The sequence below is a fragment of the Pristiophorus japonicus genome, unplaced genomic scaffold (assembly GCF_044704955.1).
Source record: "Pristiophorus japonicus isolate sPriJap1 unplaced genomic scaffold, sPriJap1.hap1 HAP1_SCAFFOLD_204, whole genome shotgun sequence".
Classification (NCBI taxonomy): domain Eukaryota; kingdom Metazoa; phylum Chordata; class Chondrichthyes; family Pristiophoridae; genus Pristiophorus; species Pristiophorus japonicus.
The window spans coordinates 1,051,525-1,078,436 of record NW_027251736.1 but is presented as its reverse complement, the minus strand read 5'-3'; the positions used below and the strand labels follow the sequence as shown (position 1 = coordinate 1,078,436).

Sequence of the window (26,912 nt, the reverse complement as noted above, 5' to 3'; positions counted from 1 at the left end):
ACAGACCAGGGGCCGCTCGGTGTGGGACTGTCCCCGGACCCTGTGTTGTGTTGCAATAGCAGATACCAGTCGGGGCAGTGGTTGAGGGCTCCACTGAGCCTCAGTATCCAGAGTAAGGAACAAAACCATCATCCGGGTTGTCCGCTCCTGCTCACTGCCCGAAGGCTGCAGCTTCCCACACCCCTCTCTCCAGGGACAATATCCCACAGACCGGCCTGTGGGCAGCCCTGGGGATCGTCACAACCTGGGCGGTGGAGTGAAATAATGGGGAAATGTTTAACAATAAATGGAATGAAGGAGGAAATGGTCAGAATTACATGGAATCAGTGGATATTTTTCCACCCCCAGTTCCCAAGTATGAAGAAACGTTTTGACTTCCGAGCTCATGATGGAGAGGTTGAAGACGTGGACATCAGTCCTGACAATAAGGTTGGATTTCCATTAAATTCCCAGTCTTAGTCTGTCAAACATTGTGTTGGGATCCGTGTTAGCAGAATGTTGGTGAACTCTGGCCTCACGCTACCCTGTGCCGAGGGGGGGGGCCCTGTCCCGGGCCGCCCTGTGCCGAGGGGGGGGCCCTGTCCCGGGTCGCCCTGTGCCGAGGGGGGGGACCCCTGTCCCGGGCCGCCCTGTGCCGAGGGAGGGGCCCTGTCCCGGGTCGCCCTGTGCCGAGGGGGGGGACCCCTGTCCCGGGCCGCCCTGTGCCGAGGGAGGGGCCCTGTCCCGGGTCGCCCTGTGCCGAGGGAGGGGCCCTGTCCCGGGCCGCCCTGTGCCGAGGGAGGGGCCCTGTCCCGGGCCGCCCTGTGCCGAGGGGGGGGACCCCTGTCCCGGGCCGCCCTGTGCCGAGGGAGGGGCCCTGTCCCGGGTCGCCCTGTGCCGAGGGAGGGGCCCTGTCCCGGGCCGCCCTGTGCCGAGGGAGGGGCCCTGTCCCGGGCCGCCCTGTGCCGAGGGGGGGGACCCCTGTCCCGGGCCGCCCTGTGCCGAGGGAGGGGCCCTGTCCCGGGTCGCCCTGTGCCGAGGGAGGGGCCCTGTCCCGGGCCGCCCTGTGCCGAGGGAGGGGCCCTGTCCCGGGTCGCCCTGTGCCGAGGGAGGGGCCCTGTCCCGGGCCGCCCTGTGCCGAGGGGGGGGGCCCTGTCCCGGGCCGCCCTGTGCCGAGGGAGGGGCCCTGTCCCGGGCCGCCCTGTGCCGAGGGAGGGGCCCTGTCCTGGGCCGCCCTGTGCCGAGGGGGGGGCCCTGTCCCGGGCTGCCCTGTGCCGAGGGAGGGGCCCTGTCCCGGGCCGCCCTGTGCCGAGGGGGGGGCCCTGTCCCGGGCCGCCCTGTGCCGAGGGGGGGGCCCTGTCCCGGGCTGCCCTGTGCCGAGGGGGGGGGGGCCCTGTCCCGGGCCGCCCTGTGCCGAGGGCGGGCGGGGGGGGGGGGGGGCCCTGTCCCGGGCTGCCCTGTGCCGAGGGGGGGGGGGCCCTGTCCCGGGCCGCCCTGTGCCGAGGGCAGGCGGGGGGGGGGGGGGGGGGGGCCTGTCCCGGGCTGCCCTGTGCCGAGGCGGGGGGGGGGGGGGGGGCCCTGTCCCGGGCCGCCCTGTGCCGAGGGCGGGGGGGGGGGGGGGGGGCCTGTCCCGGGCCGCCCTGTGCCGAGGGGGGGGCCCTGTTCCGGGCCGCCCTGTGCCGAGGGGGGGGGCCCTGTCCCGGGCCGTACCGAGGGGAGACTCTGCCTATAATTCCATCGATCTTACAGCGTTGTCACCATTGATATTGGTGCAGGCTCTCAGGGCTGAATGGCCTACTCCTGCGCGTATTTTCTATGTAATTGGAAATCAGCAAATCCAGATTTACTAAATAACTATTTTGTGTCGCTCAAAACAGCTCACTATTCCAGGACCATCTGTGAATGTAAAGGTAACTCCCGGCCTCTTCTCTCCTCCACTACCAACAGTCTTGTTAAACCCCATCTCCCCATCTCCCCGTCTCCTCCACCCTCCCCCCGACAAGTAGGATTTGTGATGCTGCTTGTCCGACATCCAATCTAACATGAGTTGCAGTCTCCTCCAGTTAAAGATTGGGAAGAACGAAGCAATAGTCTTTGGTCCTCGCCACAAAACCCGTTCCCGAGCCACTGATTCTCTCCCTCTCTCGGGCAACTGTCTCAGGCTGAACCGAACCGTTTGCAACCTTGGAGCAGAGCTGAGCTTCCAACCCCAAATCCTCTCCATCACCAGCACCACCTTCCACCTGCCCTCAGGCCAGGCCGTCCGTGCTGCAGTTGCCAATATTTTGAATGTTAATGAGCCGTGCTGTGTTATTTTGAGTGACAGATAGTAACTGTGGGACGAGACTTTAAGTGCTGTGTGTGGAAGAACGACCAGTTGGTGACAGGATTGCGCTGGAACGAGAACATGCCCCAGATTGCCGACAAGATGTACCGATACCAGGCGTGCAGGTGAGTGTCATTGCACACCATTCCTAATCCTAATCCCAGTACCAGGCACTAAACTAAAATATTAAATACTTCGATCGGCGGGGCAGGATCCTTAGCTTTTTAAATAGAGGCATAGAGTACAAAAGCAAGGAACTTATGCTAAACCTTTACAAACCACTGGTTGGGCCTCGGTTGGAATATTGTGTTCCACTTGGTACCACATGTAGGGAGGGTGTCGAGGTCCTGGAGAGGGTGCAGAGGAGGTTTACTCGCGTGGTCCCAGCAATGAGGGACTTCAGTTATGTGGGGAGATTGGAGAAGCTGGGGTTGTTCTCCTTACAGTGGAGAAGATTAAGGGGAGTTATAAGAACATAAGGAACAAGAGTAGGCCATACGGCCCCTCGAGCCTGCTCCGCCATTTAATACGATCATGGCTGATCCGATCATGGACTCAGCTCCACTTCCCTGCCCGCTCCCCTTAAGCCCTTAATCTATTATCGTTGAAGAATATCCAATCACACGCTGCGAGCAGGCCAGCCAATCACACGCTAATGGAGGTGTTCATAGTCACGGGTTTTGATGGAGCAAGCAGGGAGAAACCTTCCCCTCTGGCAGTAACCAGTAATCAGAGGTCAGAGGTCAAACGTTGGCAAAGGAACTCGGGCAAGATTTTTTTCAGAGTTTTAAGATCTGGAACGCTCGACCTGAAAGGGTGATGGAATCCGATTCCACAGGAACTTTCAAAAGGCAAATGGACATGTACTTGACGAGGTTATGGGGAAAAACTGGGGTGTGGGACTAAATTGGCAGCTCTTTCAAAGAGGCACGATGGGCCAAATGGCCTCCTTCTGTGCTGTAAGATTCTATGATTCAAATGCAAGTTGGTTGAGGGCCGGATGTAGCCCAGGACACCAGGAGATCTTTAACATCTCATCCCATCCGGAAGACAGCCCGTCTGACAATGCAGCAGTCCCTCGGTGTCAGCCCTGGTCCTGGGTAGGCAGCAGTTGGGCTTCAATCCCGAGCCTTCTGATTGGGAGCTGGAGGTGCTCCCACTGAGCACAGGGCACACCGATAAAGCACGAGGAGAAAATGCAAATACCACTTTCCACTAAATAAACGGCAATTTCCCACCAGCTATTTCCCGTCCTCCTGCCCCACCACCGTGTGATTGGTTATCTGTCTCGCAAGTGTGATCGATCCAAGTGCCCGCTCGCGGCGTGTGATTGGCTGGCCGGCCCGCTCGCGGCGTGTGATTGGTTATCTGTCTCGCAAGTGCGATCGATCGAAGTGCCCGCTCGCGGCGTGTGATTGATTTGGGCCAATGAGGGAGCGACAGGGCCAGTCATCGATTCATACAGCACAGGAGGTGACCATTCGGCCCATCGCATCTGTGCCGACTCTGGAAGAGCGATCCAACCTGTCCCACTACCCCGCCCTTTCATCGTAGCTCAATAGATATTTTCTGCTGAGTATTTATCCAATTCCCTTTAGAAAGTTACGAGTGAATTTGCTTCCACCGCCCTTTCTGGCAGCGGTTTCCAGGTCACAGAATGTTCCCTCGGGTCTTCTCTGGCCTTTTCACCAATTCCCGTAAATCTGTGTCCTCTGGGTTAACATAGAAACATAGAAAATAGGTGCAGGAGTAGGCCATTCGGCCCTTCTAGCCTGCACCGCCATTCAATGAGTTCATGGCTGAACATGAAACTTCATTACCCCATTCCTGCTTTCTCGCCATACCCCTTGATCCCCCGAGTAGTAAGGACTTCATCTAACTCCTTTTTGAATATATTTAGTGAATTGGCCTCAACAACTTTCTGTGGTAGAGAATTCCACAGGTTCACCACTCTCTGGGTGAAGAAGTTTCTCCTCATCTCGGTCCTAAATGGCTTACCCCTTATCCTTAGACTGTGACCCCTGGTTCTGGACTTCCCCAACATTGGGAACATTCTTCCTGCATCCAACCTGTCCCGTCCCGTCAGAATTTTAAACGTTTCTATGAGGTCCCCTCTCACTCTTCTGAACTCCAGTGAATACAAGCCCAGTTGATCCAGTCTTTCTTGATAGGTCAGTCCCACCATCCCGGGAATCAGTCTGGTGAATCTTCGCTGCACTCCCTCAATAGCAAGAATGTCCTTCCTCAGTTAGGAGACCAAAACTGTACACAATACTCCAAGTGTGGCCTCACCAAGGCCCTGTACAACTGTAGCAACACCTCCCTGCCCCTGTACTCAAATCCCCTCGCTATGAAGGCCAACATGCCATTTGCTTTCTTAACCGCCTGCTGTACCTGCATGCCAACCTTCAATGACTGATGTACCATGACACCCAGGTCTCTTTGCACCTCCCCTTGTCCTAATCTGTCACCATTCAGATAATAGTCTGTCTCTCTGTTTTTACCACCAAAGTGGATAACCTCACATTTATCCACATTATACTTCATCTGCCACGCATTTGCCCACTCACCTAACCTATCCAAGTCACTCTGCAGCCTCATAGCATCCTCCTTGCAGCTCACACTGCCACCCAACTTAGTGTCATCCGCAAATTTGGAGATACTACATTTAATCCCCTCGTCTAAATCATTAATGTACAATGTAAACAGCTGGGGCCCCAGCACAGAACCTTGCGGAACCCCACTAGTCACTGCCTGCCATTCTGAAAAGTACCCATTTACTCCTACTCTTTGCTTCCTGTCTGACAACCAGTTCTCAATCCACGTCAGCACACTACCCCCAATCCCATGTGCTTTAACTTTGCACATTAATCTCCTGTGTGGGACCTTGTCGAAAGCCTTCTGAAAGTCCAAATATACCACATCAACTGGTTCTTCTTTGTCCACTTTACTGGAAACATCCTCACAAAATTCCAGAAGATTTGTCAAGCATGATCTCCCTTTCATAAATCCATGCTGACTTGGACCTATCATGTCACCATTTTCCAAATGCGCTGCTATGACATCCTTAATAATTGATTCCATCATTTTACCCACTACTGAGGTCAGGCTATAATTCCCTGTTTTCTCTCTCCCTCCTTTTTTAAAAAGTGGGGTTACATTGGCTACCCTCCACTCGATAGGAACTGATCTAGAGTCAATGGAATGTTGGAAAATGACTGTCAATGCATCCGCTATTTCCAAGGCCACCTCCTTAAGTACTCTGGGATGCAGTCCATCAGGCCCTGGGGATTTATCGGACTTCAATCCCATCAATTTCCCCAACACAATTTCCCGACTAATAAAGATTTCCCTCAGTTCCTCCTCCTTACTAGACCCTCTGACCTCTTTTATATCCGGAAGGTTGTTTGTGTCCTCCTTAGTGAATACTGAACCAAAGTACTTGTTCAATTGGTCTGCCATTTCTTTGTTCCCCGTTGTGACTTCCCCTGATTTTGACTGCAGGGGACCTACGTTTGTCTTTACTAACCTTTTTCTCTTTACATACCTATAGAAACTTTTGCAATCTGCCTTAATGTTCCCTGCAAGCTTCTTCTCGTATTCCATTTTCCCTGCCCTAATCAAACCCTTTGTCCTCCTCTGCTGAGTTCTAAATTTCTCCCAGTCCCTGGGTTCGCTGCTATTTCTGGCCAATTTGTATGCCACTTCCTTGGCTTTAATACTATCCCTGATTTCACTTGATAGCCACGGTTGAGCCACCTTCCCTTTTTTATTTTTACGCCAGACAGGAATGTACAATTGTTGTAATTCATCCATGCGGTCTCTAAATGTCTGCCATTGCCCATCCACTGTCAACCCCTTAAGTATCATTCGCCAATCTATCTTAGCCAATTCACGCCTCATACCTTCAAAGTTACCCTTCTTTAAGTTCTGGACCATGGTCTCTGAATTAACTGTTTCATTCTCCATCCTAATGCAGAATTCCACCATATTATGGTCACTCTTCCCCAAGGGGCCTCGCACAATGAGATTGTTAATGAATCCTCTCTCATTACACAACACCCAGTCTAAGATGGCCTCCCCCCTAGTTGGTTCCTCGACATATTGGTCTAGAAAACCATCCCTTATGCACTCCAGGAAATCCTCCTCCATCGTATTGCTTCCAGTTTGGCTAGCCCAATCTATGTGCATATTAAAGTCACCCATTTTTACTGCTGCACCTTTATTGCATGCACTCCTAATTTCCTGTTTGATGCCCTCCCCAACATCACTACTACTGTTTGGAGGTCTGTACACAACTCCCACTAATGTTTTTTGCCCTTTAGTGTTCTGCAGCTCTACCCATATAGATTCCACATCATCCAAGCTAATGTCTTTCCTAACTATTGCATTAATCTCCTCTTTAACCAGCAATGCTACCCCACCTCCTTTTCCTTTTATTCTATCCTTCCTGAATGTTGAATACCCCTGCATGTTGAGTTCCCAGCCCTGATCATCCTGGAGCCACGTCTCCGTAATTCCAATCACATCATATTTGTTAACATCTATTTGCACAGTTAATTCATCCACCTTATTGCGGATACTCCTTGCATTAAGACACAAAGCCTTCAGGCTTGCTTTTTTAACACCCTTTGTCCTTTTAGAATTTTGCTGTACAGTCGCCCTTTTTGTTCTTTGCCTTGGGTTTCTCTGCCCTCCACTTTTCCTCATCTCCTTTCTGTCTTTTGCTTTTGCCTCCTTTTTGTTTCCCTCTGTCTCCCTGCATTGGTTCCCATCCCCCTGCCATATTAGTTTAACTCCTCCCCAACAGCACTAGCAAACACTCCCCCGAGGACATTGGTTCCGGTCCTGCCCAGGTGCAGACTGTCCGGTTTGTACTGGTCCCACCTCCCCCAGAACCTGTTCCAATGCCCCAGGAATTTGAATCCCTCCCTGCTGACCCTTCTGCCGCGAGTAACAGTTTCTTTTATACTCTGTCAAATCGCTTCAAGATTTTGAACACCTCTCCCCTTAACCTTCGCTGCTCTGTGGAGAACATTCCCAACTTCTCCAGTCTCTCCACATAACCCTCATCCCTGGCACCATTCCTTGAATCCCCTCTGCACCCTCTCCCAGGCCTTGACATCCTCCCTACAGTGCGGGGCCCAGAATTGGACAAAACTCCAGCTGGGGCCCAACCAGTGAGTGAGGAAGATTTAGCATCACTTCCTTGCCTCTGTACTCTCTGCCTCTATTAATAAAGCCATGGATTCCATATACTCTTAACAGCCTTCTCAACTTATCCTGCCCCCTTCAAAGATCTGTGTATGTACACCCATAGGTCTCTCTGCTCCTGCTCCCCCTTTAGGATTGCATTAAATTGCATCTGCCCCGTGTCTGCCCGTTCCACCAGTCTGTGCGTCTGTCCTGACATCTGTCACTGTTCACTACATTTGTGAGTTTTGGGTCATCTGCACACTTTGAAATGATGCCCTGTATACCTAAGTCCACGTCATTGATATGTATCACAGAACTGTGAGCACAGAGCTGGGGGAAGCTGTTAAACAGAGGCGTGGGGAATTGGTGAGAGTGGGAATTGGGTGCAGAGGGGGAAGTAGTAATTTCACCCAAGGGGCAACAGGAAATATAGAAATAAATAAACGGTGTCATTAATTAGATCTCGGGGGATAAAATGAATTAAATAGAGGATATCACAATTAAAGGGATCCGAATTTCATTAAATAAAATCTGGTGTACATAAATAATAAATTGGAGTATGGGGAAACTAAAATAAAGAAGTTAACAAACAAAATACAAAGACAAAATAAACAAAGACCAATTAGTTACAAATTAACCTGAAATCAAGCTTAATCCATCGACTAAATATAAATTGGATCACAAGTAATTCTATTTTTTTCTAGAATTACATTACTAACAAATAAAACCACAAATGTCAGCACAGACTATTTGTGTGGATGGTAACGTGGGAGTTTGTGGATCAGGAGCCTGTCCTGGATTGCCACACCTGCAGGAAATGTCTGCCTTGACATACTCCCGCTCCGAGTCCTTCAGTTGCAGTGCAAGTTCGAGACACTCCGACACATAAGGGAGGGGGAAGGCTTTCTCGATCGTTTACTCCAGAATACAACCACACCTCAGCAAAGCACAGGTGCAGGAAGGGGAGAGTGTGACTGTCAGTCAGCAGGTTAGGGAGAATAGAGGAGGAGGTCCTACAGACACTGGTCATAGAAACATAGAAAATAGGTGCAGGAGTAGGCCATTCAGCCCTTCGAGCCTGCCCCACCATTCAATAAGATCATGGCTGATCATTCCCTCAGTACCCCTTTCCTGCTTTCTCTCCATACCCCTTGATCCCTTTAGCTGTAAGGGCCATATCTAACTCCCTCGTGAATATATTCAATGAACTGGCCTCAACAACTCTCTGCGGCAGGGAATTCCACAGGTTAACAACTCTCTGAGTGAAGAAGTTTCTCCTCATCTCAGTCCTAAATGGCTTACCCCTTATCCTTAGACTGTGACCCCTGGTTCTGGACTTCCCCAACATTGGGAACATTCTTTCTGCCTCTAACCTGTCCAGTCCCATCAGTATTTTATATGTTTCTGTGAGGTCCCTCTCATTTTTCTAAATTCCAGTGAATACAGGTGCAGTCGATCCAGTTTTTCTTCATATGTCAGTCCTGGCATCCCGGGAATCAGTCTGGTGAATCTTCGCTGCACTCCCTCAATAGCAAGAATGTCCTTCCTCAGATTAGAAGACCAAAACTGAACACAATGTCGAACAGGTACAATGTTCTTGCTCCCTGTGAGGTTAAAGGCAAAGACTCCCGGGAGGACAACCACAATGCTGAGCGATGCACCGTGGAGCATGAGGCTGTGCAAACTGGGGAGGAGCGGATTAGAAAGATTGTAGTTCCAGGGGGATAAAGGAGTGTGGCAGGCCTGAGAGCAGAGCGAGCGAGCGAGCGCAGAGCGAGCGAGAGCAGAGCTGGAATAAAGAGGCATCTCAACAAGTAGTAAAAAACCGAGAGTGACATCAGGACAAGGGAACATCAGAATTAGGAACAGGAGTCGGCCATCTAGCCCCTCGAGCCTGCTCCGCCATTCAACAAGATCATGTCTGATCTGGCCGTGGATTCAGCTCCACTTACCCGCCCTCTCCCCGTAACCCTTAATTCCCTTATTGGTTAAAAATCTATCTATCTGTGATTTTAATACATTCAATGAGCTAGCCTTAACTGCTTCCCTGGGCAGAGAATTCCACAGATTCACAACCCTCTGGGAGAAGAAATTCCTTCTCAGCTCGGTTTTAAATTGGCTAGAGGGTTTCGGAGCCGGAGTCACCACGGTGCATTTTGTGGGTAGCACGTTTCCCGCAGCTTAAGAGTGTGCAGGCAGAGAGGGAATGGGTGACGGCCAGACAAGAGGAGTCCCCTGAGTGCATCTCACTCTCCAACCAGTACTCTGTTCTGAGTACCAGGGGGGGGGCGATGGTGCCTCTGGGGATCAGTCAGAGCCATGTCCATAGCACCACGGGTGGCTCAGCTGCACAGGGAGGGCAGGAAGAGTGGGAGATCTATAGTGGTAGGGGATTCGATAGAGGAACAGACAGGCGTTTCTGGGACTATAAACGTGATTCCAGGATTGGATGTTGCCTCTCCGGTGCCAGGGTTAACGTAGAAACATAGAAAATAGGTGCAGGAGTAGGCCATTCGGCCCTTCGAGCCTGCACCACCATTCAATAAGATCATGGCTGATCATTCCCTCAGTACCCCTTTCCTGCTTTCTCTCCATACCCCTTGATCCCTTTAGCCGTAAGGGCCATATCTAACTCCCTCTTGAATATATCCAATGAACTGGCATCAACAACTCTCTGCGGCAGGGAATTCCACAGGTTCACCACTCTCTGAGTGAAGAAGTTTCTCCTCATCTCAGTCCTAAATGGCCTACACCTTATCCTAAGACTGTGTCCCCTGGTTCTGGACTTCCCCAACATCGGGAACATTCTTCCTGCATCTAACCTGTCCAGTACTGTCAGAATTTTATATGTTTCTATGAGATCCCCTCTCATCCTTCTAAACTCCAGTGTATAAAGGCCCAGTTGATCCATATATGACAGTCATATGACAGTCCTGCCATCCCGGGAATCAGTCTGATGAACCTTCGTTGCACTTCCTCAAAAGCAAGAACATCCTTCCTCCGATTAGGAGACCAAAACTGAACACAATATTCCAGGTGAGGCCTCACCAAGGCCCTGTACAACTGCAGTAAGACCTCCCTGCTCCTATACTCAAATCCCCTAGCTATGAAGGCCAACATGCCATTTGCCTTCTTCACCGCCTGCTGTACCTGCATGCCAACTTTCAATGACTGATCTACCATGACACCCAGGTCTCGTTGCACCTCCCCTTTTCCTAATCTGCCACCATTCAGATAATCCGACTTTGCATTTTTGTCCCAAAGTGGATAACCTCACATTTATCCACATTATACTGCATCTGCCATGCATTTGTCCACTCACCTAACCTGTCCAAGTCACTCTGCAGGGCATTCTCGGAATCATTACGGCACAGAAGGAGGCCATTCGGCCCATCGAGTCTGTGCCGACTCTCTGTAGAGCAACCCATTCAGTCCCATTCCCCCGCTCTATCCCCGGAGCCCTACGAGTTGATTTCCCTCATGTACCTATCCAATTTCCTTCTGAAATCATTGATCCACCCTCGTCGGAAGCGAGTTCCAGGTCATTACCACTCTCTGCGTGTATCTCTTGCCCAAAACCTTCAATCTGTGTCCCCTAGTCCTTGTACCATCAGCTAATGGGAACAGCCTTTCCCTGTCTACCTTATCCAGTCCATCATAATCTTGTACACCTCTTAAATCTCCCCTCAACCTCCTTTGCTCCAAGGAGAACCACCCCAGCTTCTCCAACCTAACCTTGTAGCTCAAATCCCTCATCCCTGGAACCATTCTGGTAAATCCCCTCTGCACCCTCCCCAGGACCTTCACATATTCCCTAAAGTGTGTTGACCAGAGCTGGACGCAGTACTCTAGTTGTGGCCTAACCAGAGCTTTATAAAGGTACAGCATAACTTCCTGCTTTTGTACTCAATACCTCTATTTATGAAGCCCAAGATCCCATGTGCTTTGCTAACTGCTCTCTCAATATCTCCTGCCACCTTTAAAGATCCATGCACATGAACCCCAGGCCCCCCTGTCCCTGCACACTCGAGAACTGTGCCGTTAAGTCTATATTGCCTCTCCCTATCCCTTCTGCCAAAATGCATCACCTCCCATTTCTCTGTATTAAACTCCATCTGCCACTTGTCTGCCCATTCTGCCAGTCTATCTATGTCCTGTTGCAGTCGATTGGTATCGTCCTCACTGTTTGCCACACCTCCAAGTTTGGTATCATCGGCAAATGTTGAAGTTTTACTCTCTCTTCCAATATCCAAGTCATTTATATATCAAAAAAAGCCGTGGTCTCAGCACTGACCCCTGGGGAACACCAGTGTCCACCATCCTCCAGTCTGAAACACAACCATTCACCACGACGCACTGTTTCCTGTCCTTAAACCAAGTTCCTACCCAAGCTGTCACTGACCCTATTCCATCAGCCTCAGTTTTGTTAACCAGCCTTTTAAAGGATATAGACAGGCTAAGTGAGTAGGCAAACATTTGGCAGATGGAGTATAATGTTGGAAAGTGTGAGGTCATGCATTTTGGCAGAAAAAAACAAAGCAAGTTATTATTTAAATGGAGAAAGATTGCAAAGTGCCGCAGTACAGCGGGACCTGGGGGTACTTGTGCATGAAACACAAAAGGTTAGTATGCAGGAGACTAGAACGAGAGGGAATAATCTTAGAGTAAGGGGCCGTCCATTTAAAACTGAGATGAGGAGGAATTTCTTTTGAGGGTTGTAAATCTGTGGAATTTGCTGCGTCAGAGAGCTGTGGAAGCTGGGACATTGAATATATTTAAGACAGGATAGACAGTTCCTTAAATGATAAGGGGATAAAGGGTTATGGGGAGCGGGCGGGGAAGTGGAGCTGAGTCCATGATCAGATCAGCCATGATCTTATTAAATGGCGGAGCAGGCTCGAGGGGCCGTATGCCGACTCCTGCTCCTATTTCTTATGTTCTTATGTCGGTAGAAGATTTTTCGGTTCCCTTTTATGTTAACTACCATTCTATTCTCATATTCTCTCTTTGCCCGTTTTATTCTCCTCTTCACCCCCCCTCTCAACTTGTATCTGGCCTGGTTCTCACGAAGAATTACCTGACGTGCATCATACACGCTCTCTTTGTTTCATCGTATTCTCCATCTCCCTCATCATCCAAGCAGCCCTGCCTTTGGTTCCCTGACCTTTCCCTCTTGCAGCAATGTAACTAGCCTGTACCCGACACATCTCCTCATTGAAGACCACTCATTGTTCCCTGACAGACTTTCCTCTCAATCTTTGGGCCCACTTTACCCTGGTTAGATCCCTCCTATTGTGTCCACATTACCCTGATTAGATCCCTCCCCTCCCATTGGGCCCACTTTACCCTGGTTAGATCCCTCCTATTGGGTCCACATTACCCTGGTTAGATCCCTCCCATTGGGCCCACATTACCCTGATTAGATCCCTCCCATTGGGTCCACTTTACCCTGGTTAGATCCCTCCCATTGGGTCCACTTTACCCTGGTTAGATCCCTCCCCTCCCATTGGGTCCACATTACCCTGGTTAGATCCCTCCCCTCCCATTGGGTCCACATTACCCTGGTTAGATCCCTCCCCTCCCATTGGGTCCACATTACCCTGGTTAGATCCCTCCCCTCCCATTGGGTCCACTTTACCCTGGTTAGATCCCTCCCCTCCCATTGGGTCCACTTTACCCTGGTTAGATCCCTCCCATTGGGTCCACTTTACCCTGGTTAGATCCCTCCCATTGGGTCCACTTTACCCTGGTTAGATCCTTCCCATTGGGCCCACTTTACCCTGGTTAGATCCCTCCCCTCCCATTGGGTCCACATTACCCTGGTTAGATCCCTCCCCTCCCATTGGGTCCACTTTACCCTGGTTAGATCCCTCCCCTCCCATTGGGTCCACATTACCCTGGTTAGATCCCTCCCCTCCCATTGGGTCCACTTTACCCTGGTTAGATCCCTCCCCTCCCATTGGGTCTACTTTACCCTGGTTAGATCCCTCCCCTCCCATTGGGTCCACTTTACCCTGGTTAGATCCCTCCCCTCCCATTGGGTCCACTTTACCCTGGTTAGATCCCTCCCCTCCCATTGGGTCTACTTTACCCTGGTTAGATCCCTCCCCTCCCATTGGGTCCACTTTACCCTGGTTAGATCCCTCCCCTCCCATTGGGTCTACTTTACCCTGGTTAGATCCCTCCCCTCCCATTGGGTCCACTTTACCCTGGTTAGATCCCTCCCCTCCCATTGGGTCCACTTTACCCTGGTTAGATCCCTCCCCTCCCATTGGGCCCACTTTACCCTGGTTAGATCCTTCCCATTGGGTCCACATTACCCTGGTTAGATCCCTCCCCTCCCATTGGGTCCACTTTACCCTGGTTAGATCCCTCCCATTGGGCCCACTTTACCCTGGTTAGATCCCTCCCATTGGGCCCACTTTACCCTGGTTAGATCCCTCCCCTCCCATTGGGTCCACTTTACCCTGGTTAGATCCCTCCCCTCCCATTGGGTCCACTTTACCCTGGTTAGATTCCTCCCATTGGGTCCACTTTACCCTGGTTAGACCCCTCCCATTGGGCCCACTTTACCCTGGTTAGACCCCTCCCATTGGGTCCACTTTACCCTGGTTAGATCCCTCCCCTCCCATTGGTCCACTTTACCCTGGTTAGATCCCCTCCCATCCCATTGGAGTTGGCCTCTTCCAGTTTAGAAGTTCCACTTTAGATTGTTCCCTGCTCTTCTCCATTACTAATCTAAACCTTCCGATACGACGATCACTCTTACCCCCGTGTTCTCCCACACTTGGCCCACCTCATTTCCCAGCACCATATCCAATGCCTCCTTCCGAGTTGGGCCGAGACGAACTGGTCAAGGAAATTCTCCTGAACACGTTTCAGAAAATCCTCCCCCTCCTTTCCCTCCATTCTAACATTATCCCAATCGATATTTGGGTAATTAAAGTCCCCCAAACAACCACTCTATCGTTCCTGTACATCTCTGATTTCCCTCCAGATTTGCTGCTCTCTCTCGCTCTCTCTCGCTCTCTCGCTCATTATTTGGAGGCCTGTAGAACACCCCCAATAAATGATCTCGCCCTTTTTGCTTCTCAACTCTAACCAAATGGATTCTGCCCTTGCCCCTCAAGAACATCCTCTCTTTCCAACACTACAATGTCTTCCCCAATCAGTACTGTCACCCTATCTCCCTTTTTTCATTCCCTATCTTTTCTGAGCACCTTGTATCCGTGAATATTAAGCACCCAGCCCTCACCATTTTTACGCCACGTTTCAGTTAATGCCACATCATATTCCTACACGGCTAATAGCACGTGTAGCTCACCAGCCGTATTCACCACACTGTGTTTACATACATGCACTCTAACCCTGTCTTTGTACTCCTTGTAGTCCTGCTCCCATCTAATGTGGTACTTCTTCCTTCTCTAGCACTCTACAGCACTCTCACTCCTTTATGCCCATTGATCCTCTTTTTTACTTCTCTATGCTGGTGCCCATCCCCCTGCCAATTTAATTTAAACTCTCCCCAACCACACTAGTGACCCTCCCTGCGAGGACATTGGTCCCAGTCCTGTTGAGGTGCAACCCATCCCCTGTGAATAGGTGCCTCCTTCCCCAGAACTGGTCCCAACGCCCCAATAATCTACAGCCCTCCCTCCTGTACCAGGCCTCAAGCCATGCATTGGTCCCCCCCCATCTCCCTCTTTCTACTTTTGCTGGTGTGTGGATTTGGGAATAATCCGGAGATTACTACCTTCATGGTCCTACTTTTTAAACTTCCTCCCTCGCTCCTGAACGTCTGACTGTTGGACTTCCATACCTGCCCTCTGTGTCGTTTGTACTGATGTGTACCACAACTTCTGCTCACTCCCTTCCCCCAGTAGAATATTCTGCATCCTCTCCCTGATGTCCTTTACCCTGGCACCAGGGAGGCAACACACCATGTGGGACTCACTGATGGTTACAGACACGCCTGTCTGTTCCCCTAACGCTGGAATCTCCTGCAACAACCGCATTCTACACTTTGCTGTTCCCCCTGTGCCGAGCCATGCCCATTGGTGCCACGGTCTGGGCTGTTCCCCCCCCCCCCCCGGTGCAGTGCAGTGGTTTGGGCTGTTCCCCCCCCCCCCGGTGCAGTGCAGTGGTTTGGGCTGTTCCCCCCCCCCCCCCCCCCCCGGTGCAGTGCAGTGGTTTGGGCTGTTCCCCCCCCCCGGTGCAGTGCAGTGGTTTGGGCTGTTCCCCCCCCCCCCCCCCCCCCCCCCGGTGCAGTGCAGTGGTTTGGGCTGTTCCCCCCCCCCCCCCCCCGGTGCAGTGCCATGGTCTGGTCTGGACGGCACTCCTTCTCGATGTTGTCTGTTGTCACTCCCAGCAGTATGGGTACAGTAGCAGTGTGTCGTATAGCATACTCCTGCTATTTGTTATGTTCTTGCGTCTCTGCCGCCCCCCGATTGGCCCTGCCTCTGTGTCTGCCGCCCCCCGATTGGCCCTGCCTCTGTGTCTGCCGCCCCCCGATTGGCCCTGCCTCTGTGTCTGCCGCCCCCGATTGGCCCTGCCTCTGTGTCTGCCGCCCCCCGATTGGCCCTGCCTCTGTGTCTGCCGCCCCCCGCCCCCCGATTGGCCCTGCCTCTGTGTCTGCCGCCCCCCGATTGGCCCTGCCTCTGTGTCTGCCGCCCCCCGCCCCCCGATTGGCCCTGCCTCTGTCTCTGCCGCCCCCCGATTGGCCCGGCAACTGTCGCTCATTGATTCCCTGTTGTTTGCAGGTTTGGGAAGGTTGAGGATAATAAGGAAGCACTCCGCCTCTACACCGTGCAGATCCCGCACAAGCGAGAACGTAAACCTCTCCTGTGTTACATCAGCAAATGGGATGGAAAGAACTTCCTGCCTCTGCTCACCCGGGATTGCGGGAATGAGGTGATCTCCGCAATGTCAGTCAGGTACAGCTGCGCCATGAGGAATCACAGTGTTGTCATGGGGAACGGAACGGGACGTTGGTTGGGTTGTCATGGGGAATGGGACGTTGGTTGGGTTGGGATGGGGAACGGGACGTTGGTTGGGATGGGGAACGGGACGTTGGTTGGGATGGGGAACGGGACGTTGGTTGGGTTGGGATGGGGAACGGGACGTTGGTTGGGTTGGGATGGGGAACGGGACGTTGGTTGGGTTGGGATGGGGAACGGGACGTTGGTTGGGTTGGGATGGGGAACGGGACGTTGGTTGGGTTGGGATGGGGAACGGGACGTTGGTTGGGTTGGGATGGGGAACGGGACGTTGGTTGGGTTGGGATGGGGAACGGGACGTTGGTTGGGTTGGGATGGGGAACAGGACCGTTGGTTGGGTTGGGTTGGGGAACGGGACGTTGGTTGGGTTGGGATGGGGAACGGGACGTTGGTTGGGTTGGGATGGGGAACGGGACGTTGGTTGGGATGGGGAACGGGACGTTGGTTGGGTTGGGATGGGGAACGGGACGTTGGTTGGGTTGGGATGGGGAACGGGATGTTGGTTGGGTTGGGATGGGGAACGGGACGTTGGTTGGGTTGGGATGGGGAACAGGACCGTTGGTTGGGTTGGGATGGGGAACGGGACGTTGGTTGGGTTGGGATGGGGAACGGGACGTTGGTTGGGTTGGGATGGGGAACGGGACGTTGGTTGGGTTGGGATGGGGAACGGGACGTTGGTTGGGTTGGGATGGGGAACGGGACGTTGGTTGGGTTGGGATGGGGAACGGGACGTTGGTTGGGTTGGGATGGGGAACAGGACCGTTGGTTGGGTTGGGTTGGGGAACGGGACGTTGGTTGGGTTGGGATGGGGAACGGGACGTTGGTTGGGTTGGGATGGGGAACGGGACGTTGGTTGGGATGGGGAACGGGACGTTGGTTGGGTTGGGATGGGGAACAGAACCGTTGGTTGGGTTGGGATGGGGAACGGGACGTTGGTTGGGCTGTGATGGGGAACGGGACGTTGGTTGGGTTGGGATGGGGAACGGGACGTTGGTTGGGTTGGGATGGGGAACGGGATGTTGGTTGGGTTGGGATGGGGAACGGGACGTTGGTTGGGTTGGGATGGGGAACAGGACCGTTGGTTGGGTTGGGATGGGGAACGGGACGTTGGTTGGGTTGGGATGGGGAACGGGACGTTGGTTGGGTTGGGATGGGGAACGGGACGTTGGTTGGGTTGGGATGGGGAACGGGACGTTGGTTGGGTTGGGATGGGGAATGGGACGTTGGTTGGGTTGGGATGGGGAACGGGACGTTGGTTGGGATGGGGAACAGGACCGTTGGTTGGGTTGGGATGGGGAACGGGACGTTGGTTGGGTTGGGATGGGGAACGGGACGTTGGTTGGGATGGGGAATGGAACGTTGGTTGGGATGGGGAACGGGACGTTGGTTGGGTTGGGATGGGGAACAGGACCGTTGGTTGGGTTGGGATGGGGAACGGGACGTTGGTTGGGATGGGGAACAGGACCGTTGGTTGGGTTGGGATGGGGAACGGGACGTTGGTTGGGTTGGGATGGGGAACAGGACCGTTGGTTGGGTTGGGATGGGGAACGGGACGTTGGTTGGGTTGGGATGGGGAACGGGACGTTGGTTGGGTTGGGATGGGGAACGGGACGTTGGTTGGGTTGGGATGGGGAACGGGACGTTGGTTGGGTTGGGATGGGGAACAGGACCGTTGGTTGGGTTGGGATGGGGAACGGGACGTTGGTTGGGATGGGGAACAGGACCGTTGGTTGGGTTGGGATGGGGAACGGGACGTTGGTTGGGTTGGGATGGGGAACAGGACCGTTGGTTGGGTTGGGATGGGGAACAGGACGTTGGTTGGGTTGGGATGGGGAACGGGACGTTGGTTGGGTTGGGATGGGGAACAGGACCGTTGGTTGGGTTGGGATGGGGAACAGGACGTTGGTTGGGTTGGGATGGGGAACGGGACGTTGGTTGGGTTGGGATGGGGAACGGGACGTTGGTTGGGTTGGGATGGGGAACGGGACGTTGGTTGGGTTGGGATGGGGAACGGGACGTTGGTTGGGTTGGGATGGGGAACAGGACCGTTGTTTGGGTTGGGATGGGGAACGGGACGTTGGTTGAGTTGGGATGGGGAACGGGACGTTGGTTGGGTTGGGATGGGGAACAGGACGTTGGTTGGGTTGGGATGGGGAACGGGACGTTGGTTGGGATGGGATGGGGAACGGGACGTTGGTTGGGTTGGGATGGGGAACGGGACGTTGGTTGGGATGGGGAACGGGACGTTGGTTGGGTTGGGATGGGGAACGGGACGTTGGTTGGGATGGGGAACAGAACCGTTGGTTGGGTTGGGATGGGGAACGGGACGTTGGTTGGGTTGGGATGGGGAACGGGACGTTGGTTGGGTTGGGATGGGGAACGGGACGTTGGTTGGGATGGGGAACAGAACCGTTGGTTGGGTTGGGATGGGGAACGGGACGTTGGTTGGGATGGGGAACAGGACCGTTGTTTGGGTTGGGATGGGGAACAGGACGTTGGTTGGGTTGGGATGGGGAACGGGACGTTGGTTGGGTTGGGATGGGGAACAGAACCGTTGGTTGGGTTGGGATGGGGAACGGGACGTTGGTTGGGTTGGGATGGGGAACAGGACGTTGGTTGGGTTGGGATGGGGAACAGGACAGTTGGTTGGGCTGTGATGGGGAACGGGACGTTGGTTGTGAGTTGTGTTGATCTTTGTCGCCAGGTGAAGGCTGGTACCTCATTGAAAGCAGCTTCGATAAATAACCAGGTGTTTCCATCTCCACAAACTCAAGCTGAAGACTGTTCCAATTCTACTATCCATTGCCTCTCGGCTCAGCTAGCCCAACAGTAGTGAGGCTCCATGGCAGGCAGTGACAGGCATCACTTGGGACAGGCTCAGTTATGGGATGTTGGCAACCTTTCCTCCTCAACACTGTCTGCACCACATCTCAGCAAGATTCCCGAGCTCACTGTGCACCTGTCCAAGGTCATTTCCATCATACCTCCCCCTGACCCTGATATCACATTCAGTCTCATACTAGTACTGACTCCAGTGAGAGTCAGTGTGTGTGTGGGACTGTACCCCAGTGAGAGTCAGTGTGTGTGGGACTGTACCCCAGTGAGAGTCAGTGTGTGGGACTGTACCCCAGTGAGAGTCAGTGTGTGTGGGACTGTACCCCAGTGAGAGTCAGTGTGTGTGGGACTGTACCCCAGTGAGAGTCAGTGTGTGTGGGACTGTACCCCAGTGAGAGTCAGTGTGTGTGGGACTGTACCCCAGTGAGAGTCAGTGTGTGTGGGACTGTACCCCAGTGAGAGTCAGTGTGTGTGGGACTGTACCCCAGTGAGAGTCAGTGTGTGTGGGACTGTACCCCAGTGAGAGTCAGTGTGTGTGGGACTGTACCCCAGTGAGAGTCAGTGTGTGTGGGACCCATACCCCAGTGACAGTCAGTGTGTGTGGGACCCATACCCCAGTGACAGTCAGTGTGTGGGACTGTATCCCAGTGAGAATCTGGGCCGTTTTGAAGAATGGGGCATGGTGGGAATTTTAAGGGGCAGTTTCCTTCCTGCTCCTTGTTCCAAGCGATGGTTCTTGTTATTTTTTCAACCATGTATTTTAAATGTTCTCCACTCTTCTGCTGATTGCAAGATGGTCCCTACTTACAGATGCTGTTCTTTTCCTCTTTTGCAGTGGTTTGGGGACATTTATTGGGCTTGGCACTGTGACTGGGTCTGTAGCTATCTACATCGCATTTTCCCTTCAGGTAATATCACAACGTTCTCTCTTTCTGCTTTAGACTGTCGCATTGTTTACACTACATTAATGATTTTGACGAGGGGATTAAATGTAGTATCTCCAAATTTGCGGATGACACTAAGTTGGGTGGCAGTGTGAGCTGCGAGGAGGATGCTATGAGGCTGCAGAGTGACTTGGGTAGGTTAGGTGAGTGGGCAAATGCATGGCAGATGCAGTATAATGTGGATAAATGTGAGGTTATCCACTTTGGTGGTAAAAACAGAGAGACAGACTATTATCTGAATGGTGACAGATTAGGAAAAGGGGAGGTGCAACGAGACCTGGGTGTCATGGTACATCAGTCATTGAAGGTTGGCATGCAGGTACAGCAGGCGGTTAAGAAAGCAAATGGCATGTTGGCCTTCATAGCGAGGGGATTTGAGTACAGGGGCAGGGAGGTGTTACTACAGTTGTACAGGGCCTTGGTGAGGCCACACCTGGAGTTTTGTGTACAGTTTTGGTCTCCTAACTGAGGAAGGACATTCTTGCTATTGAGGGAGTGCAGCGAAGATTCACCAGACTGATTCCCGGGATGGCGGGACTGACCTATCAAAAACTAGATCAACTGGGCTTGTATTCACTGGAGTTCAGAAGAGTGAGAGGGGACCTCATAGAAACGTTTAAAATTCTGACGGGTTTAGACAGGTTAGATGCAGGAAGAATGTTCCCAATGTTGGGGAAGTCCAGAACCAGGGGTCACAGTCTAAGGATAAGGGGTAAGCCATTTAGGACTGAGATGAGGAGGAATTTCTTTACCCAGAGAGTGGTGAACCTGTGGAATTCTCTACCACAGAAAGTTGTTGAGGCCAATTCACTAAATATATTCAAAAAGGAGTTAGATGAAGTCCTTACTACTCGGGGGATCAAGGGGTATGGCGAGAAAGCAGGAATGGGGTACTGAAGTTGCATGTTCAGCCATGAACTCATTGAATGGCGGTGCAGGCTAGAAGGGCCGAATGGCCTACTCCTGCACCTATTTTCTATGTTGTGGTCCCTGCCTGTGACTGGGCCCCGCGAAGCCCGGTGCGCTCCCCGCCCCCCCCCCCCCCCCCCAGGGATTTGATAATCGGTGGATTGAAGGGCTTTTCTGCAACTGCCGATGTGGGTCCCGTGTGTCGCGTTGCCTCCCTGGTGTCAGGGTCAGGACATTCCCGCGGGGAAGGGGAACAGACAGAGGTTGTTGTCCGTGTTGGAAGCAGTGACACAGGAGGTCCTACAGGCACAGTTTCGGGAGCTCGTGAGGACGTTACAGAAATGAGTGCTCTCTGTTTACTCCCAGTGCCACACGCGAGGGAGTGTAGCAGCAGTAAGGTAAGACAGGTTAACATGTGGCTGGAGCAATTGTGCAGGCGGAAGGGCTTCGTATTCCTGGGGCAGCAGGGGCCTGTACATGGTGCAGCTCGCAGAGCTGGTGCCGATGTCCTCGCAGGAAGGTGAACTCGTGGTGTGGGGGAGGGCAGGCACCGGGATGAAATAGTAAACCAGATACATCGAGGACAGCGAAAGGCAAAGTAGCACTGGTGTAAAGGATCATTCAGAAATAGGAGGGATCAGACGGCAGTACATGCAAAGCAGTCTAAGATGGGTTTGGGGTGCATGTACGTAAATGGACAGAGCGAGATAAATCCGGTTGGTGAGCTGCAGGCACTAGTCCTCACATGGGACCAAGAGATAGTGGCAGGACCTGGTTCACAGAAGGGGTGCATCTTCTTGACTACAAGGTGTACAGGAAAGATCGGGGAGGGGCTGGTCGTATTAATCAAAGAAACTATTCTAGCACTGGAGAGGGATGATGTCGTGGAGGGAGAAAGGCAGAGTCTATTTGGTTAGAATTAAGGACCAATAGAGGAACTATTACTGTAGGCCACCCAATAGTGGGAAGGAGTTACGGGAGCAAATTAACAGGCAACTTACAGCGAGATGCAAGAATGACAGATTAGTGATAATGGCGTCTTCAGTTATCCTGATACAGACTGGGACAGTAACAGTGTACAGGTAAAGAGGGGAAGGATTCCTGAAATGTGTACATGTGAACCTTCTGGATCAGTGTCCTTCCAGGCCGAGGAAGGAAGCAGTGCTGGGTCTGGTTCTGGGGCGAGTGAAACGTGTTTCTGTGGGGGAGCATTTGGGGAACAGCGATCATAATATCATCAGGTTTAAAACAGTTCTGGAAAAGGACAAGGGACAATCAAGTGTAAAGATAACTAACGGGAGGATGAAGTAATGGAGAGGGTGGGTGAGGGTAGAGTGGTATACATAGGATATGCAGCCCCTCCCCGGGGCTCAGTCCCACACAGGGCCCCCCCTCCTTGGGCAGTAATGGAGAGGGTGGGTAAGAGTAGAGTGGGGTACGTGGAATGCACAGTGCAGAAATAGGCCATTCGGTTGATGTGTATGTGGACTTTCGAAAGGCGTTTGATAAAAAGCCACAAGATCGGCCTGTTGGCAAAATCAAAGCAGTGAAGGCATGGATTTGAAATGGGCTGAGGGACAGGAAGCAGCGGGTCGCGGTGCCGGGGGGGTGGGGTCGCGGTGCCGGGGGGGTGGGGTCGCGGTGCCCGGGTGGGGTCGCGGTGCCCGGGTGGGGTCGCGGTGCCCGGGTGGGGTCGCGGTGCCCGGGTGGGGTCGCGGTGCCCGGGTGGGGTCGCGGTGCCGGGGGGGTGGGGTCGCGGTGCCCGGGTGGGGTCGCGGTGCCGGGGGGGTGGGGTCGCGGTGCCGGGGGTCGCGGTGCCCGGGTGGGGTCGCGGTGCCCGGGTGGGGTCGCGGTGCCCGGGTGGGGTCGCGGTGCCGGGGGTCGCGGTGCCCGGGTGGGGTCGCGGTGCCGGGGGTCGCGGTGCCGGGGGTCGCGGTGCCCGGGTGGGGTCGCGGTGCCCGGGTGGGGTCGCGGTGCCGGGGGTCGCGGTGCCCGGGTGGGGTCGCGGTGCCCGGGTGGGGTCGCGGTGCAGTTTACCAGGCTGGAGGGAACTGTACAATGCTGCCCCTAGGGGTCAGTATTGGGACCACTGCTCTGTTTGATGATAACCCGAACTCGGGTTCACAGGGCATCATTTTGGAGTATGCAGATGACCCAAAACTTGGAGCTGTAGGATACATGAGGATGTAAAGAGGGCAAGGACCGACCGGGGAAGTGGGCAGTCACGTGGCAGATGCAGTTTCGCGCAGAGTAATGTGAAGTGCTGCATTTTGCAGGAAGAATGTGGATAGACTGGAGAAGCTGAGCTTGTGCTCCTTACAGCAGAGAAGGTGAAGGAGAGATTTGATCGAGTTGGTGATGAGGAAGGGGTTTTGATCGAGTAAATAAGGAACTGTTCCCATTGCAGCAGGGTTAGTAACCAAAGGACACGGACAACGGAGTCTGGGGCAGTGGCGCCAGGAACACAAACCGAATTAACGTCTTCCCTTTTGTTTTCCCCGAACACAGCAAGTTTACTACGTGAAGGAGACGCACGGGATTGTGGTGACAGACTTGGCCTTTCTGCCTGATGTGAGCCCAGCGAGGGAGGGGACTGGAGAGCATGAGGCAGCATTGCTGAGTGTGGCTGTGGACAGTCGCTGTAAACTGCATCTGGTGCCCAGCAGACGTAAGCTGGAGGTTTATTACCCCTCGGGGGGGGGGGGCCCTCGGTGGGGGGGGGGGGGGATGTGTGGGGCGCTCTGGGATTGTAATTTACTTGAGTTTATGAAGCTGGTGTTGATGGATATTCTGAGGTTGCTGAACACCAGGCCTTCCGTCTGTCCAGTGTTCACACTTTCCACCAGGTGGGGGGGGGGGCGGGTGGCAGCTGAGGAGTGGGTCCCAGTGTCAGCCCCCGGGCCCACCCCCTCCCCCTCCCCGGGGCCCAGTCCCACACCGGGCCTCCCTCCCCGGGGCCCAGTCCCACACCGGGCCCCCCCTCCCCCAGTCCCACACTGGCCCCCCCCTCCCCCTCCCCCAGTCCCACACTGGCCCCCCCCTCCCCCTCCCCCAGTCCCACACCGGGCCCCCTCCCCGGGGCCCAGTCCCACACCGGGCCTCCCTCCCCGGGGCCCAGTCCCACACCGGGCCCCCCTCCCCCTCCCCCCCCCCAGTCCCACACTGGGCCCCCCCTCCCCCCCCCCCAGTCCCACACTGGCCCCCCTCCCCCTCCCCCAGTCCCACGCTGGGCCCCCCTCCCCCTCCCCCAGTCCCACGCTGGGCCCCCCTCCCCCTCCCCCAGTCCCACGCTGGGCCCCCCTCCCCCTCCCCCAGTCCCACGCTGGGCCCCCCTCCCCCTCCCCCAGTCCCACGCTGGGCCCCCCTCCCCCTCCCCCAGTCCCACGCTGGGCCCCCCTCCCCCAGTCCCACGCTGGGCCCCCCTCCCCCTCCCCCAGTCCCACGCTGGGACCCCCTCCCCCTCCCCCAGTCCCACGCTGGGCCCCCCTCCCCCTCCCCCAGTCCCACTCTGGGCCCCCCTCCCCCTCCCCCAGTCCCACTCTGGGCCCCCCTCCCCCTCCCCCAGTCCCACACTGGGCCCCCTCCCCCTCCCCCAGTCCCACACTGGGCCCCCCTCCCCTCCACCAGTCCCACACTGGGCCCCCCTCCCCCTCCCCCAGTCCCACACTGGGCCCCCCTCCCCCTCCCCCAGTCCCACACTGGGCCCCCTCCCCCTCGCCCAGTCCCACACTGGGCCCCCTCCCCCTCCCCCAGTCCCACACTGGGCCCCCCTCCCCCAGTCCCACACTGGGCCCCCCCCCTCCCCCTCCCCAGTCCCACACTGGGCCCCCCTCCCCCTCCCCCAGTCCCACACTGGGCCCCCTCCCCCTCCCCCAGTCCCACACTGGGCCCCCCTCCCCCTCCCCCAGTCCCACACTGGGCCCCCCTCCCACTCCCACAGTCCCACACTGGGCCCCCCTCCCCCTCCCCCTCCCCCAGTCCCACACTGGGCCTCCCTCCCCCAGTCCCACACTGGGCCCCCTCCCCCTCCCCCAGTCCCACACTGGGCCCCCAGTCCCACACTGGGCCCCCCTCCCCCTCCCCCAGTCCCACACTGGGCCCCCTTCCCCCTCCCCATCCCCCAGTCCCACACTGGGCCCCCCTCCCCCTCCCCCAGTCCCACACTGGGCCCCCCCTCCCCCAGTCCCACACTGGGCCCCCCTCCCCCACCCCCAGTCCCACACTGGGCCCCCTCCCCCTCCCCCCGTCCCACACTGGGCCCCCCTCCCCCTCCCCCAGTCCCACACTGGGCCCCCCTCCCCCTCCCCCAGTCCCACACTGGGCCCCCCTCCCCCTCCCCCAGTCCCACACTGGGCCCCCCTCCCCCTCCCCATAGTCCCACACTGGGCCCCCTCCCCCTCCCCCAGTCCCACACTGGGCCCCCCTCCCCCTCCCCCAGTCCCACACTGGGCCCCCTCCCCCTCCCCCAGTCCCACACTGGGCCCCCCTCCCCCTCCCCCAGTCCCACACTGGGCCCCCCTCCCCCAGTCCCACACTGGGCCCCCCTCCCCCCCTCCCCAGTCCCACACTGGGCCCCCCTCCCCTCCCCCAGTCCCACACTGGGCCCCCTTCCCCCTCCCCCTCCCCCAGTCCCACACTGGGCCCCCCTCCCCCAGTCCCACACTGGGCCCCCCTCCCCTCCCCCAGTCCCACGCTGGGCCCCCCTCCCCCTCCCCCAGTCCCACGCTGGGCCCCCCTCCCCCTCCCCCAGTCCCACGCTGGGCCCCCCTCCCCCTCCCCCAGTCCCACGCTGGGCCCCCCTCCCCCTCCCCCAGTCCCACGCTGGGCCCCCCTCCCCTCCCCCAGTCCCACGCTGGGCCCCCTCCCCCTCCCCCAGTCCCACGCTGGGCCCCCCTCCCCCTCCCCCAGTCCACGCTGGGCCCCCCTCCCCCTCCCCCAGTCCCACGCTGGGCCCCCCTCCCCCTCCCCCAGTCCCACGCTGGGCCCCCCTCCCCCTCCCCCAGTCCCACGCTGGGCCCCCCTCCCCCTCCCCCAGTCCCACGCTGGGCCCCCCTCCCCCTCCCCCAGTCCCACGCTGGGCCCCCTCCCCCTCCCCCAGTCCCACGCTGGGCCCCCCTCCCCCTCCCCCAGTCCCACGCTGGGCCCCCCTCCCCCTCCCCCAGTCCCACGCTGGGCCCCCCTCCCCCTCCCCCAGTCCCACGCTGGGCCCCCTCCCCTCCCCCAGTCCCACGCTGGGCCCCCCTCCCCCTCCCCCAGTCCCACGCTGGGCCCCCTCCCCCTCCCCCAGTCCCACGCTGGGCCCCCCTCCCCCTCCCCCAGTCCCACGCTGGGCCCCCCTCCCCCAGTCCCACGCTGGGCCCCCCTCCCCCTCCCCCAGTCCCACGCTGGGCCCCCCTCCCCCTCCCCCAGTCCCACGCTGGGCCCCCCTCCCCCTCCCCCAGTCCCACACTGGGCCCCCCTCCCCCTCCCCCAGTTCCACGCTGGGCCCCCCTCCCCCAGTCCCACACTGGGCCCCCCTCCCCCTCCCCCAGTCCCACACTGGGCCCCCCTCCCCCTCCCCCAGTCCCACACTGGGCCCCCCTCCCCCTCCCCCAGTCCCACACTGGGCCCCCCTCCCCCTCCACCAGTCCCACACTGGCCCCCCTCCCCCAGTCCCACACTGGGCCCCCTCCCCCCTCCCCCAGTCCCACACTGGGCCCCCCTCCCCCCTCCCCAGTCCCACACTGG

General features: G+C 56.0%; 1 protein-coding gene across 1 annotated transcript in view; it reads left to right on the top strand.

The window, feature by feature from the left end:
• The first annotated feature begins 352 nt into the window (after positions 1 to 352).
• LOC139244115 (guanine nucleotide-exchange factor SEC12-like) overlaps positions 353 to 26,912 on the top strand; it is a 40,382-nt gene continuing 13,822 nt past the window's right edge. Inside the window, exons 1-5 of the mRNA XM_070870986.1 lie at positions 353 to 429; positions 2,306 to 2,430; positions 16,261 to 16,434; positions 20,168 to 20,240; positions 23,694 to 23,853. Coding sequence (XP_070727087.1) covers positions 358 to 429; positions 2,306 to 2,430; positions 16,261 to 16,434; positions 20,168 to 20,240; positions 23,694 to 23,853 — 604 coding nt within the window. The 5' untranslated portion in view covers positions 353 to 357. The remainder of the gene's footprint in view (positions 430 to 2,305; positions 2,431 to 16,260; positions 16,435 to 20,167; positions 20,241 to 23,693; positions 23,854 to 26,912) is intronic.